Below are 19,021 nucleotides of genomic sequence, written 5' to 3' on the forward strand. Positions count from 1 at the left end.
ACTCCGAATGTTGTGGATGTCACTGAGTGAGATTTTGTGTTTCTTTACGTGAATGAGCGAGGTTTTAGTTTTACGACACTTTTGGTAACATTTGGCATGCAGATTGAGTATCAGTTGGACTGGTTTCGTACAACACATATTCCAAAAGAAATCATAAAATTATTGCATCAAGTTACTTGTCAAACAATCGTCAACATTTTCGCAATAGATTGAATTGACTGACATGTCTCCACCCATACAGAATTTTAATCTTACATTCATCATTCAAAACTGCCCACTTAGGAAACCAATGGAACAAAGAAGCAGCGAGATTTCCGTGAAACGTTACCTTGCTGCGTTCTGAAGTCACTTTCATTCATTGTGTATGGCTGTACCAACTCTCCAACAGGTGCGGAGATATTCACGCTGTATTTCTGATCTTGGGTACAAAGATCGAACATTGCAGGCTGCGTTGTGTCATTGTAGTTGATGCCGAACAGAACAGATGTAGAGGAACCTGCTCCAAGTGTAGCTGTAACAAACAGAAGTTGTTGCTAATGTAGAGCTTGAATGAGTGAGTGAGTGAGTGAGTTTAGTTCGACACTCAGTGTGTGTTATGTATATATAGTCTGGTTCATAATTATTGAGAATTTTTCTTCTTACTTTGAGCTATCCTAACACCTCAACTGATTCACTGATACTTAAAACTAAGTAATGGTATAAGGGAGGTAACTCATCTTGGCCTACTGAGTATATTACAATTAGAGTTACCTCCCCTGAATTTGTAGCAGACGTCATTTTCCTCAGCACTGTCAACAATGTCTGCTGAAGATAAAAGAAGGTTGATTTTTGAGTTGTGTAATCAAGGAATTGATGATGTAAATACACTGTGGCAGAGAGAACAGGAACTCCTCTTTCTACTGTGTATAGGATTAGGAAGAATTTTAAAGAGGGAAAGGATTTTGGGCACCAGAAAGGAGCAGGCAGACCCAGAAAATTGGACTTCTCAGATCGCGTCCGGCTGGGACTTTTAGCGTCTAAAAAGCAAAGGGCAAGCATCTCCAACATCAGGTATGAAATGATAGAAAGGGGATCAACAGTTGTATCAAAATCTACAGTTAGAAGAAATTTGATTGATCTTGGATGGGAGAAAAAGACTGGAATTCCTTCTCCTCTCATGAAACAAGAACATAAAGACAGGCGTGTTGAGTGGTGTTTGGCACATGAAAACTTTGACTGGGAAAATGTGATTTTTACTGATGAAAGCTCAATATGGGTATATCCCAATAATGTGGAAATATGGACAAAGTCTGCGTCAGCACCGTTGTATCGACGACCTAAATACAGCCCAAAGTTTCATGTATGGGGAGGGATATCCTTATTAGAAACGACCCCGCTGTGTGTGTTTGAGGGAAATCTGACAAGTCAACGCTACACTAACATATTAGATAATTTTCTCCTTCCAAGTGCACATGTGTTTTATGGAAATGACTGGATTTTGCAGCAAGATAATGATCCTAAATACACCGCAAAACATGCCAAGCAGTGGTTTCAGGAGACAAATGTGATTGCATTACCATTTCCTGCATATAGTCCTGACTTAAATCCCTTTGAGAACATTTGGGGGATGATGAAGGAATGTGTGAATCAAAAGGGGTTGACAAAAATTGAAGACATGAAGAGAGAAGTGGTCCGATACTGGGACAGCATAACTCACGAGACACTAACCTCTCTGATAAGAAGTAAGCCTACCCGTCTTAGACTGTGCCGTGAAGCTCAAGGAGACTTGATAAAATATTAAATTGTTACCTACACAACATGAAAAGGTCAGTTCACTTTCACAATACATTCAATTTTATCTGATTTGTTCTCGTTTAATGATATGAAATGCTTTAGCTATTCTCAATAATTTTGAACCATACTGTATATATATATATGGTTACTTAAAAAATGAAAGTCCCAAACTGTGTTTTGGAGCAAGGTTTTGTTAAGAATGCGGCAATTTTCACTGATTTACTCAACTCATGACAACAATCTTTTCCACATTGTGAATTTGTTTTACAGTACATCAGTCTATGTGTAAGCAGTACCTTAATATAGAATGGAAAATTCTGCAAAATCTAGTTCAGAACAGTTGACTGAAGTAAGTGGCCACATTTACACTAGTTAGTCTAAACTCTTTCATGGGTAGTATATTTTAGTCTTGTGGCTCAACATACCACCAGTCTGGTATCGTTGCTTTGTATCTTTTTTTACTGATATGGTTAGACACTGAATACAACATACCCTGTACCTGTACCCTATTGGCTTCCAGCAACATTTTCATTAATGCCAAGAGGCAGCTTACCTATTTCTGGGAATTCCTGAACTTCCATTCCTGGTTGTAATTTCTGGAAACAAGATGTTTAATTTCAACAAAGATTTACAAGTATGAGCCATCGCAGCAGAATTTTCCAAAATGGAAAAGAAGAATGTGATGTAGAGTACCAGATATGTTTAATTTCAGTAAAGATTTATCGCCATCGCAGCAGAATCTTCCATAATGGAAATGAAGAGTGTGATGTAGGCCACAGGAACTTGTATCACTGCGAGGATTAAAGATTTTTTAAAAACATATACAATTTTTCAGCTGACCCCTGACGTTTCACAGGACAATATATCTAGACAAGGCTGGACACTTCAGTGTACCCCATCCGCCTGCTTTGCCGATCGCTACGCTACCATTGCAAGTAATCGATTAAAACTTCATCTAAACATAATCATGGGCGACTGGCCTGGTCACCACTCATGACACCTACCAGTCCTTTGTTGTTAATTCAACAAGTTGATTAAAAGTTGATTTTGACCCTCAAATAAACGATCTTGACACAAATGGCAGACGATAGCATGGGTGATAAGACTGCATGAAGAGGTCGTATTCAAAGCAAGCCCTCTCATTGGTCGACACTTACCCCTTCACTTGTCACAACGAAGCAGACAACAAGACAATGTGTTCTTACCTTATCTCCCATACTGATGTTTGTGATAGGCGTGTCACCACTGTTGGTGAGAGTCAGCTCAATGGACACCATCTTTGGTGAGAAGATTGATATGGACCTTGTGTACTTGTACTCAACACTGAGGCCATTGCCTTTGATTCTGTTGAGGAGCTCGTAGGACTTGGAGGGGACTATGACTGGCTGGGGCTGTACAAACATCAAGTGTGAGACATGAGGTAAGACTTGTAAGGGACTATGACAGGCTGGGGCTGTACAAACATCAGACATCAGCCAGGATGTAGACTGGTTCAATCTCCATGGTAGTGAGGTCATATGGAGTTATCATCATGCAGTTACATTCCTTTACACCAGATGACAGAAAAGGTACTGTGGCAGTGAGCATGGTTACAAAACTATTTTCACCTCTGTCAATTGTTCACTTATAGCTCTTAAGTTCTTTACTGCTTGGCCCAAGGCCAAACCAAACAAAGTATGATATTACAATTCACAGTTGTGGGAGGTTGGTGGCTTCACAATATTGTTTACTGCCATGAAACATACATATTTCAATAAACTAAGCATATTAATAGTTGAATAAAGATGTTACATTTTGTTTACGTACACTCATTTTGTTTATTAACACACTTAGATAAGGCACAGGCAAACTGTAGCGCAAAGCAAATGGGATGTGCAGCATAGAGAAAAGACCAGTTTCTTACATGCGAGCGAAGCGAGCAAAGGTTGGCAATGTACTTTCCTTGCATCAGTTCGAAAAATATTTTTCATGTCCAAATAAAATATCACCACCATCAAAATTATACACCTATTTCTTCACTTGGTAGTGCTCTCACATTTCCAATTCCATGTTGAACAATTACTCACTTGAAACGTTTCATATTCAACATTTTAAGAGCAACTGGTGGCAGATCAGACCATTCTTCACCTCCATTCCCCCTTCGAGCTTCAGGTACAACGGAGTGAAGGAAAAGGAGGGTATTATTCCATATGGAATACTTACAGTTACCTCCCCTGCTTGAATAAAACACATTTCATGTGAGTAATTATCAAACATGGGGTAGGAACAACCAAGTGAGTAAATGGGAGTGTACATTTGATGGTGGCGATGTTTTATTTTGAGATGAATTTTATTTTTCGATCTGAAGCGAGGAAAGCACATTGCCAACCTTTGCTAGCTTCGCACACATACATGACGACTTGTCATATTCTCTATCCTGTGCAACCCCATTTGCACTACGGTTTGCCTGTGGATAAAGTTAAATAACATTTCGGCATGGATTATATCAAAGCTGACCAATGAAACTAAATTTAATTTAGAAGTGATCTTGCTGAGGAACAGTGATTTGATCAAAGTCGGCGTTTGTATGGTTGGTGTGGTGGTTGTGGACGAGGCGGCTGGTAATGTAGTATGGTAGTTTATCTCCTGATTCTTACCATAGCGACATTAGTAGGTGACGCTCTGTCACTGATGGATAGATTACTCATGCTGGATGCCATGGTGGGGGTCAGCATATCACCAGGGGTGACTGGAGTACTGCCTGTGCCCAGAGATCCCACTGGAAATAAGAAGTCACTGTTAATACACATCCAAGTAGAGGACGCTGTACCTGTGGGGTACCTGTGTTTGAAATTATGCTTGAAAGTCAAGAGGTCCTTGTCATTGTCCTCATGTCTATATACAAAGGTACAACTGAGACACAAATAATAGAGGGACCATCACCTAGAATCCTCTTAATATACACTAGTGTATTATGTAGGCCCATGTTCAGCCCTGGAATGCCTAAATGGACTTCTCCTATGAGCATAAAGACATCCGGTAACATCACACTTTTCAATTTGCAGGTAACAAGAGTTAAACACTCAACACTGTGATCCATGTAAAACTGTGTTACTGTGAGGTGACCAATCTCATCAGTAGTGTACGTACAATCATCCAGGTCCAGAAGTAGATCAGATTGATTCTTTGTTGAAGATTTTTCTTCTTTCAACTTTGATTTCTCTGGCTTTATTTCCTGAAGAAAATCATCATGAAGAGATTACTTTTGTAAGAGTGAGTGAGTTTGAGTTTTACATCACACTCAGCAATATTGGCTGTACCAGACAATCCGGTGATCAACAGCATGAGCATCGATCTGCACGATTGGGAACTGATGACGTGTCAAACAAGTCAGCGAGCCTGACCACCCAATCCTGTTGGTCACCTCTTACGACAAGCATAGTCACCTTTCATGGCAAGCATAGGTTGCTGAAGGCCTACCGGTATTCTACCCCTGACCTTCACGGGTCACTCTTGTAAGAAGTATGATGTGGGTGAATACAAAACTCATAATAATGTATTGATGACATGTGCAAGCAGCTACAAAACTAATACTCATGCAATACAGAATCTGATACGTTTACTAACTGACAAGTGAAGATCTGGGTTAGAAATGGTCTTTAAATAACCCATGCTTGCCATAAAGGGACTTCAGGGATACTCATTCTGTTGATCACTGCATTGTCTGGTCCAGACTTGATTACTTACAGACTGTTGCTATATAGCTGGTTTATTGCTACGTGCAACTGTATATGCACTGACTCTTCACCCAACTCATGTAACCTACCTTCTTTACTGGCTTTTTCTGGACAACCTCTTCCTCTGAAGATGATTCCTCTTCCTCACTATCTTCCTCAGAGGAGTCCTCTTCTTTGCTGGAGACTTCCTCCTCACTCTCTTCTTCCTCCTCATTCTCATCATTCTCACTGTCCTCTTCCTCTTCTGACTCCTCTCCTGATTCCTCCTCTGAGTCCTCTTCCTCACTTTCATCTGACTGCGATTCTCCATCAGAGTCATCTGAACAAAGACCACATTTATCAAACAATCCTGTATGCATGTTAAAGGAACCATTCATTACACTGGTGATAAATAGCAGATATCACGATCATAAAAGTATAATGATTTATTTCTAGTTTGCCTGCAAAGGGCACTTGGTTTAGAATTCAAGGAAAATCCCTGACAATTGATCACATCCAATATAGCTCAATACCTTCATCACTAGATTCTGTTTCTGAGTAGAATGACTTGAGGTCTGCTGTATTCTTCTTCTTCTTGGTGGATATTTTCTTCTCTGTCCATATGGGCATCTCCACATTGCGAACCGACGGCTCAGGAGCCTCCTCTGGCCACTCTGGCAGCTCCTGGTAGCCATGGGCACGGGTGTTCAGCAGGTGAGACAGTGTACCCAGCTGGTATTGGTCGCGATCTGGAGAACAATAACAGTGAGTGAGTGAGTGAGTGAGTGAGTGAGTCCACTGTAACATATTAGTACAGAAGGAAGGAAATCAAATCAAATCCAGGAAATTCACCGATACAGGTATCCTATAAGATATTGCTGCAAAGAAATGAATTACCATGATTATCACTACACTAATCTCTCTGTCACAGAAGCTCCTTAGCTGTAGGTTTTACACTTAAGACACTGGTCATTATTGTTCATAAACTGAAAAAATCAGAAGAATGACGAGCTCATGTTAATATAGCATATTAAAAGACACAAAGATGAGACTCTGTATAGTTATTTAGGAGTGACAGATTTTGAAGACTGACTGAGATTTCACTGGGACTTGTAAGTGCTGGCACCTTAATGACAGAAACTAAACATATAAGCTGAATTTCCTGCAACACAACATGATCAGACAAAGTGAGACTCACCTTGAAATTTGGAAGCCAGAACTGGGGCTGGTTTAGTAGCAAGAAATATCTTTTTGGCATATTTGGCTAGTGCACTTGATTTCTCTCCTGGGAGCACAAGTTGTCGCAGGAAGCGAGATCGGTCCCGGATGTCATAGTTCTGATCATACTTGGCCAGATTGAGCACATACTGACACAGGAGCTTGGTCTGCTTCTGGTTAGTGATGCACAGCTTGGCTGCGAGGTTCAGGATCTGTAGCTTCACAATATCCTCCTGTAAAGTAATGACATACCACACTAACTACCCTGTCACAATGTATAAGAATCAAAGTACCACAAAAATCATAACATGATTCTGTTCCTAAAAACACTTGCCTTCAAGAAAATGTACTTATATTTCGATCTTGCTGAGAAACAAGCATAATTTTATGGGCCGTTTTTAGAGACACCATAGCAAATTTGTAAAATTTATAGCTAATGGAATTCTGAAAATGTCATTATGTTATTTGTTTCAAATCCAGTGAGAGCATATATCCTACCTCTTGAATGAAGCTTTTGGCAAACTTCCTCAGGACATCAGGAGCAATCTTAGGCACACGCTCACTGTACTCGCCGATCAGCCACAAGATGCTAGCTCGAGCCATAGGCACCATGATCTTCTCCACCATCTTGGCCATATGACAAATAATGTCCTTGTGCTCTGATGGCTGAAAAATGTGATATTTGCCATACAGCGAACTGTCCTGAATTACATAAAAACTGATTTCTAGAATCATGTTCCATAACCCCAGACGTCTGTCTAACAACTGTGACATTCTTGCTTGAAGAAATAATGTTGGACTACTTAACATCAAGTTTCAGCTTTAGTTGGTATTGTATGTGGATTGGTAAACCTAAGTTAAGGGAATAATTGGTCTGGGTCTGGGTCTGGGTCCATGACATACTGATTTGATCCTGTTTTAAATGTCTGGTCCTTGTGTTTGGTCTGGGTCTGGGTCAATGACATACTGATTTGATCCTGTTCCAAATGTCGGGTCCTTCTGTTTGGTCCGAGTCTGGGTCAATGACATACTGATTTGATCCTGTTCTAAATGTTGGGTCCTTGTGTTTGGTCTGGGTCTGGGTCAATGACATTCTGATTTGATCCTGTTCTAAATGTCGAGTCCTTGTGTTTGGTCTGGGTTTGGGTCTGGGTCAATGACATACTGATTTGATCCTGTTCTAAATGTCGGGTCCTTGTGTTTGGTCTGGGTCTGGGTCAATCACATACTGATTGATCCTGTTCTAAATGTTGGGTCCTTCTGTTTGGTCTAGGTTTGGGTCAATGACATACTGATCTGATCCTGTTTTAAATGTCAGGTCCTTGTGTTTGGTCTGGGTCTGGGTCAATGACATACTGATTTGATTCTGTTCTAAATGTCGGGTCCTTGTGTTTGGTGTGGGTCTGGGTCAATGACATACTGATTTGATCCTGTTCCAAATGTCGGGTCCTTGTGTTTGGTCTGGGTTTGGGTCTGGGTCAATGACATACTGATTGATCCTGTTCTAAATGTCGGGTCCTTGTGTTTGGTCTGAGTTTGGGTCTGTGTCAATCACATACTGATTGATCCTGTTCTAAATGTCGGGTCCTTGTGTTTGGTCTGGGTCTGGGTCAGTCACATACTGATTTGATTCTGCTCTAAATGTCGGGTCCTTGTGTTTGGTCTAGGTTTGGGTCAATCCCATACTGATCTGATCTTGTTTTAAATGTCAGGTCCTTGTGTTTGGTCTGGGCCTGTGTCAATCACATACTGATTTGATCCTGTTCTAAATGTCGAGTCCTTGTGTTTGGTCTGGGTTTGGGTCTGTGTCAATCACATACTGATTTGATCCTGTTCTAAATGTCGGGTCCTTGTGTTTGGTGTGGGTCTGGGTCAATGACATACTGATCTGATCCTGTTCCAAATGTCAGGTCCTTGTTTGGTCTGGGTTTGGGTCTGTGTCAATCACATACTGATTGATCCTGTTCTAAATGTCGGGTCCTTGTGTTTGGTCTGGGTCTGGGTCTGGGTCAATGACATACTGATCTGATTCTGTTCTAAATGTCGGGTTCTTGTGTTTGGTCTGGGTCTGGGTCTGTGTCAATCACATACTGATCTGATTCTGTTCTAAATGTCGGGTCCTTGTGTTTGGTCTGGGTCTGGGTCTGGGTCTGGGTCTGTGTCAATGACATACTGATCTGATCCTGTTCTAAATGTCGGGTCCTTGTGTTTGGTCTGGGTCTGGGTCTGTGTCAATCACATACTGATCTGATTCTGTTCTAAATGTCGGGTCCTTGTGTTTGGTCTGGGTCTGGGTCAATGACACACTGATTTGATCCTGTTCCAAATGTCAGGTCCTTGTTTGGTCTGGGTCTGTGTCAATGACATACTGATTTGATCCTGTTCTAAATGTCGGGTCCTTGTGTTTGGTCTTAGTTTGGTTCAGTCAGACATCTCAGCACCTTTGTCAAATTGCCCCATTATTATCAAAGTATGACTTAACAAAAGTTCAAGCTGTCAAAGGCTTACAAGTTCTCGTTCACGATCTATGTACAGAAACCTGATAGCAACACAATTTTACCTTCAACACAATTTGTAGGCAATAATACAAGTAGAGTGCATATTGCTAACCCTTCATTTTTCAATACATGCATAACAGTCATATCAAACTCAAGGATTACTGGGAAAAACGTGGTTGAAGAAACACTTCTGTCAGAAGACAGTCAGCAAAGGGAGTGACACATACGATGTAGTTCACCCTCATCTTCAGAGCACTGCCTTTGTGGATAGTATTAAACTGATGGTACATCCAACAAACACAACAAACCAAAGACGTTTTAGTAGTTGTTACTCTGCCTGGCATTCATCATTGAAGATATTTAACAAAGATGGGTTGCCTCTGAATCAGTATGACATCTCAGACTGTAATATCTATGTTAAGCTACAGCTTGGTAGCTCTGTCTGGACAAGCAGCCTCAAATACGAGCAAGCACATTGTTAGTGTAATAATCTTGTACGTGACCTTAAACCCCTTTTAACTCCAACCACCACCTCTAACCTGTTGTTTCAACACTTTTCTAACCTGAACCCCTTAATCCCAGTGTTAACCACAACCATCCATTATTCATCCATTTTATTCATGTAAGTATTTAATTGATACACATGATACGATCATACATTCTGGAGGGCGAAAGATGAGCACAATTTGTGTCAATGATCGACCACTTTTAATATTACTCCAGGAGAGGTATGCTTTCAAAAAGGAGAAAAATCAGGGCAAATTTTCACATCCAAGACAAGTGGATCCTCTCATTACAAACTGATGTAAATCAATGCTCAATGTTTTTTGTCAAATTTTCTAAAGGATATATATGCTAAAAATAAATCTCCCTACGGCTGCGCAATAAATTTACCAGTATTTACCAGTTCAAACATGAAAACGATTCCTGTTGCAGTACACTGACCAAACACCTGTATTTTGACATGCATTCGGAAAATTTCTTAACTCTTGGGCAATCTTCTCATATTTCACCTAGAAGTTTTGCATTTGTTGTAAAATGGAGACCTCTATTAATTAACAACAAGTCATATCTGATTTGATGTTCTGATTAGTCGCTGGCTAAGATCTCTGGAGTATTTTTGTTCATTTCTTGTATCATTTGTGTCAAATATTTTATATATTTCTTCATTTTGTCAACGATATAAAGATTTTATTAAAGCTTAATCAAGCATAGTGATTTTGCAGTGTGTTTGCTTTATAAATTTAGCATTAACTCAATCAGAAGTAGCTGTTTTTCTTGAAACATTCTTGCAATATATTGTGATACATATCGCAATTTATGCTTTCACATTGCAATATGAAAATTATCTGCAATACCCACTCCTAACTGTCCCCATGGATGAATTAGTACGTGGGTAACTATAGCATAACACATGCATCACAAATCTTTAACTCTGAAGCAGAGCTTCTGTACACATATATATTTCTAAATGGCCTCTGAAAGAACCTGCTTGTGAGGACTGTAACAAAACAAATCTACTAAAGATTCAGATTAAACAAAAAATGAAAACAGTTCAGAACATACAAACATGATATACTCAAGTATGAGCTTTCATCATGTCACTCTGACCTCAAGTGGAATTTCAAATATGCAACAGGAAGAGAATAAAATAACAACAGAAAGAGTGTATTTTGCAAACATGCTGTTGAGATTTACAGCTTAGCCCAGAGAAGGTCAAAACAAAACAAACTATTCATTCAATTTTGTACACACAAACAAAACAAACTGTTCATCATGCAACCAAATTTCTTTTTTAACTAAAATTAAAGGTCTAATCCAAGTTTCAGCAGTTCCTACATTTGAATTACTAAGAAAATACTACAGTCCAACAATGAAAATGCTGAAGGTATGAAAATATTCCTTCAAACGTTTCACACCTTTCCAGACATCTGCTGAAGCTGTGCAAACTACACTACAAAATGTGCTACCGATCCCATAACCCGGTAACTCTCCACCATCTTCACAACCCATCAAGCATATGAAAGTCCAGAATCAATCAAGAGAATAAGAAATGCATTTGCCAGGCTCTAAATATGGAAGTACTTTATGCACTTCAGGCATGGACCTGATACAAATCTCTGAAAGCTCCAACACCTGTTAATAACTTGAGCCTTGTCTTTTTAAACACTAGGGACAGGTGGAAATGGAAGGTACAGACTTGGTATAGTGTAATGAAGTACTGGCTATTAATTTTGACAATGGTATTTTTAATTTTGGACTTCTGGGCAGCGTATCAGACTATTCCAGAGATAAGTCAAGTTTTAATGACCGTTTTCAGGGTAATATGTAACTTCCTTGCCTCAAGGCAATCTAAGGAAGACAAACACTTGTTCAGTTGGATGAAGAGAGACTGGCAAATGATGAAAAAAGAGAGACGGTGACGCATGACAGATCCAGCAACAAGATGTAAGATGACAAAGGTAAGCCTCAGCCCAAATTAGATACCCTTTTTTTCTCGCTTGATGTGGGCTAGAAAGGAAATAACATATTTATGGCAGGATGTGCATTATGTACTGCATAGATGGAGACAGTGCAGTATATTTGTCAATGCATGGTAAATTGATAAAAGTAATTAATGGAATATTGTATTCTTAAAAGAAAAGACTCTGTACCCATAGTAACAACAGCATGCAAAAAGCAGAGTGACTTGTTCCAGTAGAGAATTAAACAGGACGCCATTTCACAAACCTCTCGTAAGTCTTAGATCTTGTAACATCTCTCGTAGCATTCGTACCTCCTACGTTAGTATAGTAGAGGTATGAATGCTGCAAGAAAGGTTACGAGACCTCAGGCATACGAGAGCTTTGTGAAATGGGGCCCAGGACACTTGACAATAAAGATAACGTTTGGTTTGAAAATAATAACATAACAGTGATCAAATAACTTGAATGCAATAGGAGCTCATTAATTCATGATTAATTGAATGTTGACCAGCATCAGAGTGAGAATAATCCTCAATACAGTGCAGCAGAGAACATCAACCCACTGTAGTAACGAAGTGATAAGAGTGAAGACATTCAAGGCTGTAACTCAACCCAACTGGACCATAGACCAGACGATAAGGTGTCTTCACCTTTCCCAGTCATCATTATATTTGTGATTATATTTAGAAACAGATGTCCTATCTTATCTGTTTCTGATTGTATAGATAATGTCTTGTTCTTCAATACACACACCCATGCAGTTCACACAGTGGACATGCAATATAATGTGGCAAAAAGAGAGACAAGAATTCAGATGATGTAACAGCCTTGGGTTCTGATTATATTGCATCTCAACAAACTGAAAGCTTTGTGATCTTGAACTATGTGAGACTGTCCTGTGCAAAGGTGTGTGTTGTGCATGAGTGTATGTGTATGAGTTGTGACAGTGTACTATCTGATAGTGTGTATAGTTCGCCATGTGGTATTGTCCTCTATTTGGAGTGTCATGTGTGAAGTGGCCAACTGTGTGACAGATTGTGAGACAAATGTCATAACAATAAATATTGAGAACATAAGTCTGATCACTCACCCGCATTTGAAGGAGCTTCTTGATCACCACCACACTTTCGGCAACAACACTTTCTGCAAATAAGGATATTTTTTCACCCATTCCTGTGGTGAAAATACATTTGCCAAACCAAAATAAATCAAATCAGAGACTACAATCAGTTCCTTTACCGATTATTGTTTACAACAGATAACAAACAACTCTGAAAGACCAAATGTCACAGTATAACAAAGCATTGCTGCCTTATCATCTCTGAAGAATGTTGAGTATTTTTATAGATATAAAACCTCTTATTCTACACAGGCAATGTTTGGCAGAGATTCTAATGTCATTGTCATCACTTGCTTGATGACACTGGAATCTACATCGAAACATCACCTATCCAGAATAAAGAACTACAGTGGAAGCTGTTTAATTTGGACTCGACTGGGACTGACTTTTATGTCCGAATTACGAGAAGTCCAAATTGGACTGGTGAGAGTCAGGAGTTAGCTCCCTTGACCAGGTGCATGCACAGTACTTTTATGATGAAAGACACAACTAAATGAATAAATGAACAAATGAACAAGTAAACATGTACTGTATAGATTAATTTATGTATTCTATGGTTTGACTGACAGCATGGCCATGCTTTACTTGTGGAAATAGTTCCTCAGGTCGGGTTTGTTTGTGTTGTGCAAACTGATGATTCAGTACAAAGTTTTGCATCACTGTTTTTAACGACAAAGCACATTGCAGCATCCTGTCATCATGGGTCTGAGCAAAATACTTGATTTTTCATAGCATCTGAAGCACATCAACATGGGACACATTCGGCATTGTGTTATCTGGCTCCTCGGGCTGATTGTCATCGTCATCGGGCAGTGTCTCACTCATTTGGACGTCTCCGCTTCGGTGGTGGTTCAGCCATTTTGTCACTGATGAGAAATTACTGGAGTATCGTCTTTTTATAACAAAATCGTATACCATCAAAATGACACTGAGTGAGTCATGTCAGCTTGCCGAATTACTTTGTTAATTCCTTTTGTTATCATCACACATGATACTCCATTTGAAGTCAGTAATCGGCTGACTACAAAGCAACTTCTGCCTCAGGCAGTCCGGCTAGTCCGAGTTAATTAGCGACGTTTTCATGGTAAATTTCCTTGAGGGGCGGAGATTTCAGTCCGAAATTGCATGAAGTCCGAATTAGTTAGCCTATATATAATGATAACTTAGTTAACTTCGTTCGGGACCAACAATTCGGTCCAAAAAATATAGAAAACCAAGTTACTTAGGGTCAAAGAAAGACAGCTTCCACCGTATATCCATAAAAATCCCATACAGTTCTCTTTCAAAATGACGTAAAAGTATATTCACCAAAGAGATCCCTTCCTTGCATATTTTCCCATATGACTCAACAACAGTCCCCATTCTTCATCTACCCAACATCTCTACCAATCAAAGATGACTTACCATCTCTGTTAGACATGAGATGCACGAGACCGTTGAGACACGTGTCAGTGATCTCGGAAATGTTGCTGGCACATCGTCCAATGGCCTGAATTGTAGCAGCTGCAAACTCCTTGTCAGGGCTTAACACATACGTCTGTGGAGAAATGGCACAATCAATAGGGGGAGACAACTACTGCTACAGAACTGCGTCTTTGATACATGGGCTGTCCTCAGACAAATATTTTCTTGCACAATTCAACATAGGAGAAATGGCCTTGATTCAGCAAACGTCTTTGGAAGGACCTCCTTATATTATATTCTGTGGAAGTTGTCATGGAGTAAGAGAAGTGAATTTAATTGTCAGAACATATGCACAAGGTTTAGATGGATACCGAGATGATTCAAACGGGATCTGTGTTGGCTCAAAGCATATGGGGAAAATACACGATTTTCATTTTCTTTTTGAACTTTACGTCCACTGGGACATATGACAGTAGTACATGTTCCTGTTTAACTAACTGTGATAGAATGTTCTTCCATGTTGTTAACAAGTTGAAAGCAATCTCTAGGTCAAATTCAATTACAATAAGTCAATCTAAAATCAACTGCAATAACTGCATTCCCACCAGTTACACAGTACCAGTATATCAGCACCACTCACTGCACTGCAAATACTATCCCAGGAATTGGATATATCAAATATTGCCATATGTAACGAACAAACTGACTCACCTGCAATTCCCTCAGAATTGTGGATATGTTTGTCTCAGTTGCCAAGCTGGTCAAAATCTCCAACTAGATAGAAGGAAGATCAACAGGATCAATACAGAACAAGAGTCTTCACAAGATGGCATATCCCCCGGCCCCGACATATTTGAAAGGACAAATCATCTGACAGTAACTTATTGTGTTTTTAGACCAAGTCAGAATTGTTTCCATGGAATTCATGAAAAATATAAATGCCATATATCTGTAATCAGAAAAAAATCACCATTTCAAGATATATCTGAAAAGATCTTTTGAAAGATATGAAATGGTTTTTGAGTTATGCTCCGGAAACGAAGTCAGCAACGTGTTCATGGAAAAGAGAAAATAATACATATAAAAAACTTGTAAATAGCAAAAGGCACCACTTTCGGGTCTGCCACACATATCTACGAAGTAACACTGACAGATATTAAGAAGTTTTTGAGTTCTGCTCCGGAAACGAAACACACCTCTCACTTTTGAGACTATGTCCAAAACATTTCCATGGAAACCAAGAAAATAATACATCACAAAAACCTGTACATAGCAAAAGGCACCACTTCAGCTTCTGACTGATATATCTACCAAGTTTTGCAGAAAAATATTAAACGGTTTTTGAGTTCTGCTCTGGAAACAAAGCCCACCCCACCATAAGACTAACACCAAAATGTTCCATGGAAAAACAAAAAAAATATAAATGCCAAAAATCTGTAAATAGCAAAAGGCACAACCATAGGTTGAGATTACTATATCTTTAAAGTTTGGTCTAAAAATATTGAACGGTTTCTGAGTTATGCTCCGGAAACTGATTTATGATTACTGACGGACAGGGGACAGACGGACAGACAGACGAGGCGTTGACTATATAATGCGGGGGGGGAAAGGGATAAAAAATCATCTTCAATCAAACACACAGTGCATCTTATTACCATCAAAATCTTCACATGAAAAGAACAAAGGGTGTGCATCAACAGGATAAATATAACAAAAAGTCACCCAGAAACAAATATTACCACCCTGGGTCTACCAGGATTCCATGGTCATATGCTCCAATACCAGAGCCACTCTATTGAAATAACTGGTTCGTGAGCACTATAGCCAGGGTTCTCTACAGACTTCAATTATTTCAGTATCTCTCACTGCATCAAGGAGACTGGGAAAGTGCCATCAGAAAGGTACTGAACCAAACTCACTCACTCGCTCACTCTACCATAATTTCCTTCCTTGTTGCTTACCTTTAAAAGCTTGACGTGAAGAGGGTCACTGGATCGCACATAAAAGCTCTTGAGATAAGGTTCAAACATTCCCTGGTGATGTAAACAGTAAAATACTTGTACATGTTAATGTTTAAACACATTTGCAGATGGTGAATGAATTAAACATCAATGATATTTAAACATCAGTCTTTCAGTAACGTGTATCAAACAGATGGACATGATGATAAACATTATTTGTAAAAGAAAATAATAACAAGAAAACTGAAAAATGTTATTCAGAATAACATGTGAATAATGAAATGAGTAGAACACAACTGTGATATTAAGACTGTTCATGAAATCAGTGGTGACATTGCTGATACAGAAAATCAATAACTGATACATGCATCTGATTTGATCAGGATTAAAGAGTCAATCCCTAAACTTGGTGTCCACAACCATCTATGTCATGGGTCTCACCAATGTAACAAATATTGACAACATAATTTGGGAAACCTGACACACAAATGTATACTGAACACTCCAATTAAATGATTCACAGTGATCAAAATGTTCTGATATTTCATTCAATCAACCCCATATTCATGAAACTTACCTTTCTCTTGATAGTCATTGTTGCAATGTTGCTAAGTACAACATACTGGATTTCTCTGAAACAAATCAATAATGTTAATTGACATTCCACAGTCATACATATTCATACATTGAAACAATGAGACATTATACACATAGTATATAGAATGAATATTCATATATAATATAGAATGAACAGATTCCTAAATCCCCAGCTCTTGCCTAATGGCTGGGGGTAATAATACTGTGACCAAGTAAGATAAGTTTACATGTCACTATAATGGGTATCGGATTAAGCAAACTGAAAATGTAACATGTTCTAGACACATAGTATTCTTATGGCCTATCAGTTCCCATTAAGATGTCAAAAAGGCCATGAACACATTTGGTTTACTTACTTGTGACTTCTGAGAAGCCTGATTAGAGCTTTGGCAACAACGCCTACTTCAGCCTTTGGAGCACAATGGTGATACAGCTGGGCAACTGACATTACAACCTGAGGAGAAGATAACACATACTATAAACAGTGTTGATACAACTGTTCAACTGACACTACAACCTGAGGAGAAGATAACACATACTATAAACAGTGTTGATACAACTGTTCAACTGACATTACAACCTGAGGAGAAGATAACACATACTATAGACAGTGTTGATACAACTGTTCAACTGACATTACAACCTGAGGAGAAGATAACACATACTATAGACAGTGTTGATACAACTGTTCAACTGACACTACAACCTGAGGAGAAGATAGCACATACTATAAACAGTGTTGATACAACTGTTCAACTGACACTACAACCTGAGAAGATAGCACATACTATAAACAGTGTTGATACAACTGTTCAACTGACACTACAACCTGAGGAGAAGATAACACATACTATAAACAGTGTTGATACAACTGTTCAACTGACTACAACCTGAGGAGGAGATAACACATACTATAAACAGTGTTGATACAACTGTTCAACTGACACTACAACCTGAGGAGAAGATAACACATACTATAAACAGTGTTGATACAACTGTTCAACTGACACTACAACCTGAGGAGAAGATAGCACATACTATAAACAGTGTTGATACAACTGTTCAACTGACACTACAACCTGATGATACTCATGAAGATCCCAGGTAGAATAGGTCTTCTGCAAACTTGCCACAAAAGGCAACTATACTTGTTGTAATAGGTAGCTAACAGAATCGGGTGGTCAGACTTGCTGACACATGTCATTGGTTCCCAGTAGTGTAGATCAATGCTCATGCTGTTGATCACTTGATTGTCTTGTCCTGAGTCATTTATTTACAGACCACTACCACATGGCTGGAATATTGCTAAGTGCGCCGTAAAAGTAAACTCACTGAATACGTGATCAAGAAATAACATATGATCTAAAAATTATCCACAGTTATTTTATTTATCTCTGTCATAATTAAATTCAACACAATATCATAAATCTACAATATTGATTCTCTCAACTGACAAAAGAATAATTAGCTGGAAAAGAGTTATGACACACTTACTGCTGCATTTCGGCTATTTAGTAATGGTTTAGCTTGACGCAAGAGAAGCCTATGATCTGAGTCCATCACATATGGCTTCTTCTTTGGTTCAGACTCCTTAGTCTCATCCTCCTCCTCGGATGATTTGTCAGAGTCTTCATAAAAAGGCTTGTCTACATCATCAATACTGTCCTGAAAAGTTACCAACAAAGGTACTATTACTGCTCAAGATATTGTACCACTCAAGTCAAATGGCCTACTCCAGAGTCAAGGGCGATTGGGTATCCTACTGATTATTTGCTTGTCATGCTGAACACCCAGGTTTGATTCCCCACATGGGCACAATGTAAAAAGCCATTTTCTAGTGTCTGCAGTTGTGATATTGCTGCAATACTGCTTAAAAGTGGCGTAAAACTAAACTCACTCACTCACTCTTTACTCCAGCATCAGTATGAAAGCATAAAACCTTGACGTTCATTATCTTGCAGACTCAGGTTCTGTTAAAGTAGCATGAATTTACATGATAAACATATGAATATGCATAAATTCAAAGTTTTACATGACACACAAATGTGTATCCAGTATGCACAAATATAGTGAGTTGATGCAGAAAGTCCCCAATACAGCATCCATGGAGGCACAAAAATTCCGGAAGCCTACAGTGCATCAAGAGTAGTTATCTGAGTGTGTTATTTCACCCATCAGTGATGACCACTGACCACACTATCAAGAATTCATTCAAGGCTCTGAAGTATCCATCTGAATGTACAGTAAACAACTCAATTTCAGTTCTTTACGGGACTCTCATATCACTAGC

At 39.1% G+C, this 19,021-nt stretch overlaps 1 protein-coding gene across 3 annotated transcripts in view; it reads right to left on the minus strand.

The window, feature by feature from the left end:
• Positions 1-19,021, minus strand: part of LOC137278474 (AP-3 complex subunit beta-2-like) — a 29,798-nt gene that overhangs the window by 3,521 nt on the left and 7,256 nt on the right. For 2 of the 3 annotated variants that reach the window (XM_067810821.1, XM_067810823.1), the window contains 17 exons: positions 18,226-18,396; positions 17,088-17,185; positions 16,712-16,766; positions 16,135-16,206; positions 14,885-14,947; positions 14,174-14,306; positions 12,740-12,792; positions 11,672-11,695; positions 7,185-7,352; positions 6,667-6,919; positions 6,002-6,217; positions 5,579-5,808; positions 4,903-4,987; positions 4,410-4,531; positions 2,979-3,164; positions 2,327-2,369; positions 329-511 (listed from right to left, as the gene is read on the minus strand). In XM_067810821.1, the coding sequence (XP_067666922.1) occupies positions 329-511; positions 2,327-2,369; positions 2,979-3,164; positions 4,410-4,531; positions 4,903-4,987; positions 5,579-5,808; positions 6,002-6,217; positions 6,667-6,919; positions 7,185-7,352; positions 11,672-11,695; positions 12,740-12,792; positions 14,174-14,306; positions 14,885-14,947; positions 16,135-16,206; positions 16,712-16,766; positions 17,088-17,185; positions 18,226-18,396 (2,155 nt within the window). The remainder of the gene's footprint in view (positions 1-328; positions 512-2,326; positions 2,370-2,978; positions 3,165-4,409; positions 4,532-4,902; positions 4,988-5,578; positions 5,809-6,001; positions 6,218-6,666; positions 6,920-7,184; positions 7,353-11,671; positions 11,696-12,739; positions 12,793-14,173; positions 14,307-14,884; positions 14,948-16,134; positions 16,207-16,711; positions 16,767-17,087; positions 17,186-18,225; positions 18,397-19,021) is intronic. The other variant, XM_067810822.1, reaches the window with a different exon arrangement.

The sequence above is a fragment of the Haliotis asinina genome, chromosome 3 (assembly GCF_037392515.1).
Source record: "Haliotis asinina isolate JCU_RB_2024 chromosome 3, JCU_Hal_asi_v2, whole genome shotgun sequence".
Lineage (NCBI taxonomy): Eukaryota > Metazoa > Mollusca > Gastropoda > Lepetellida > Haliotidae > Haliotis > Haliotis asinina.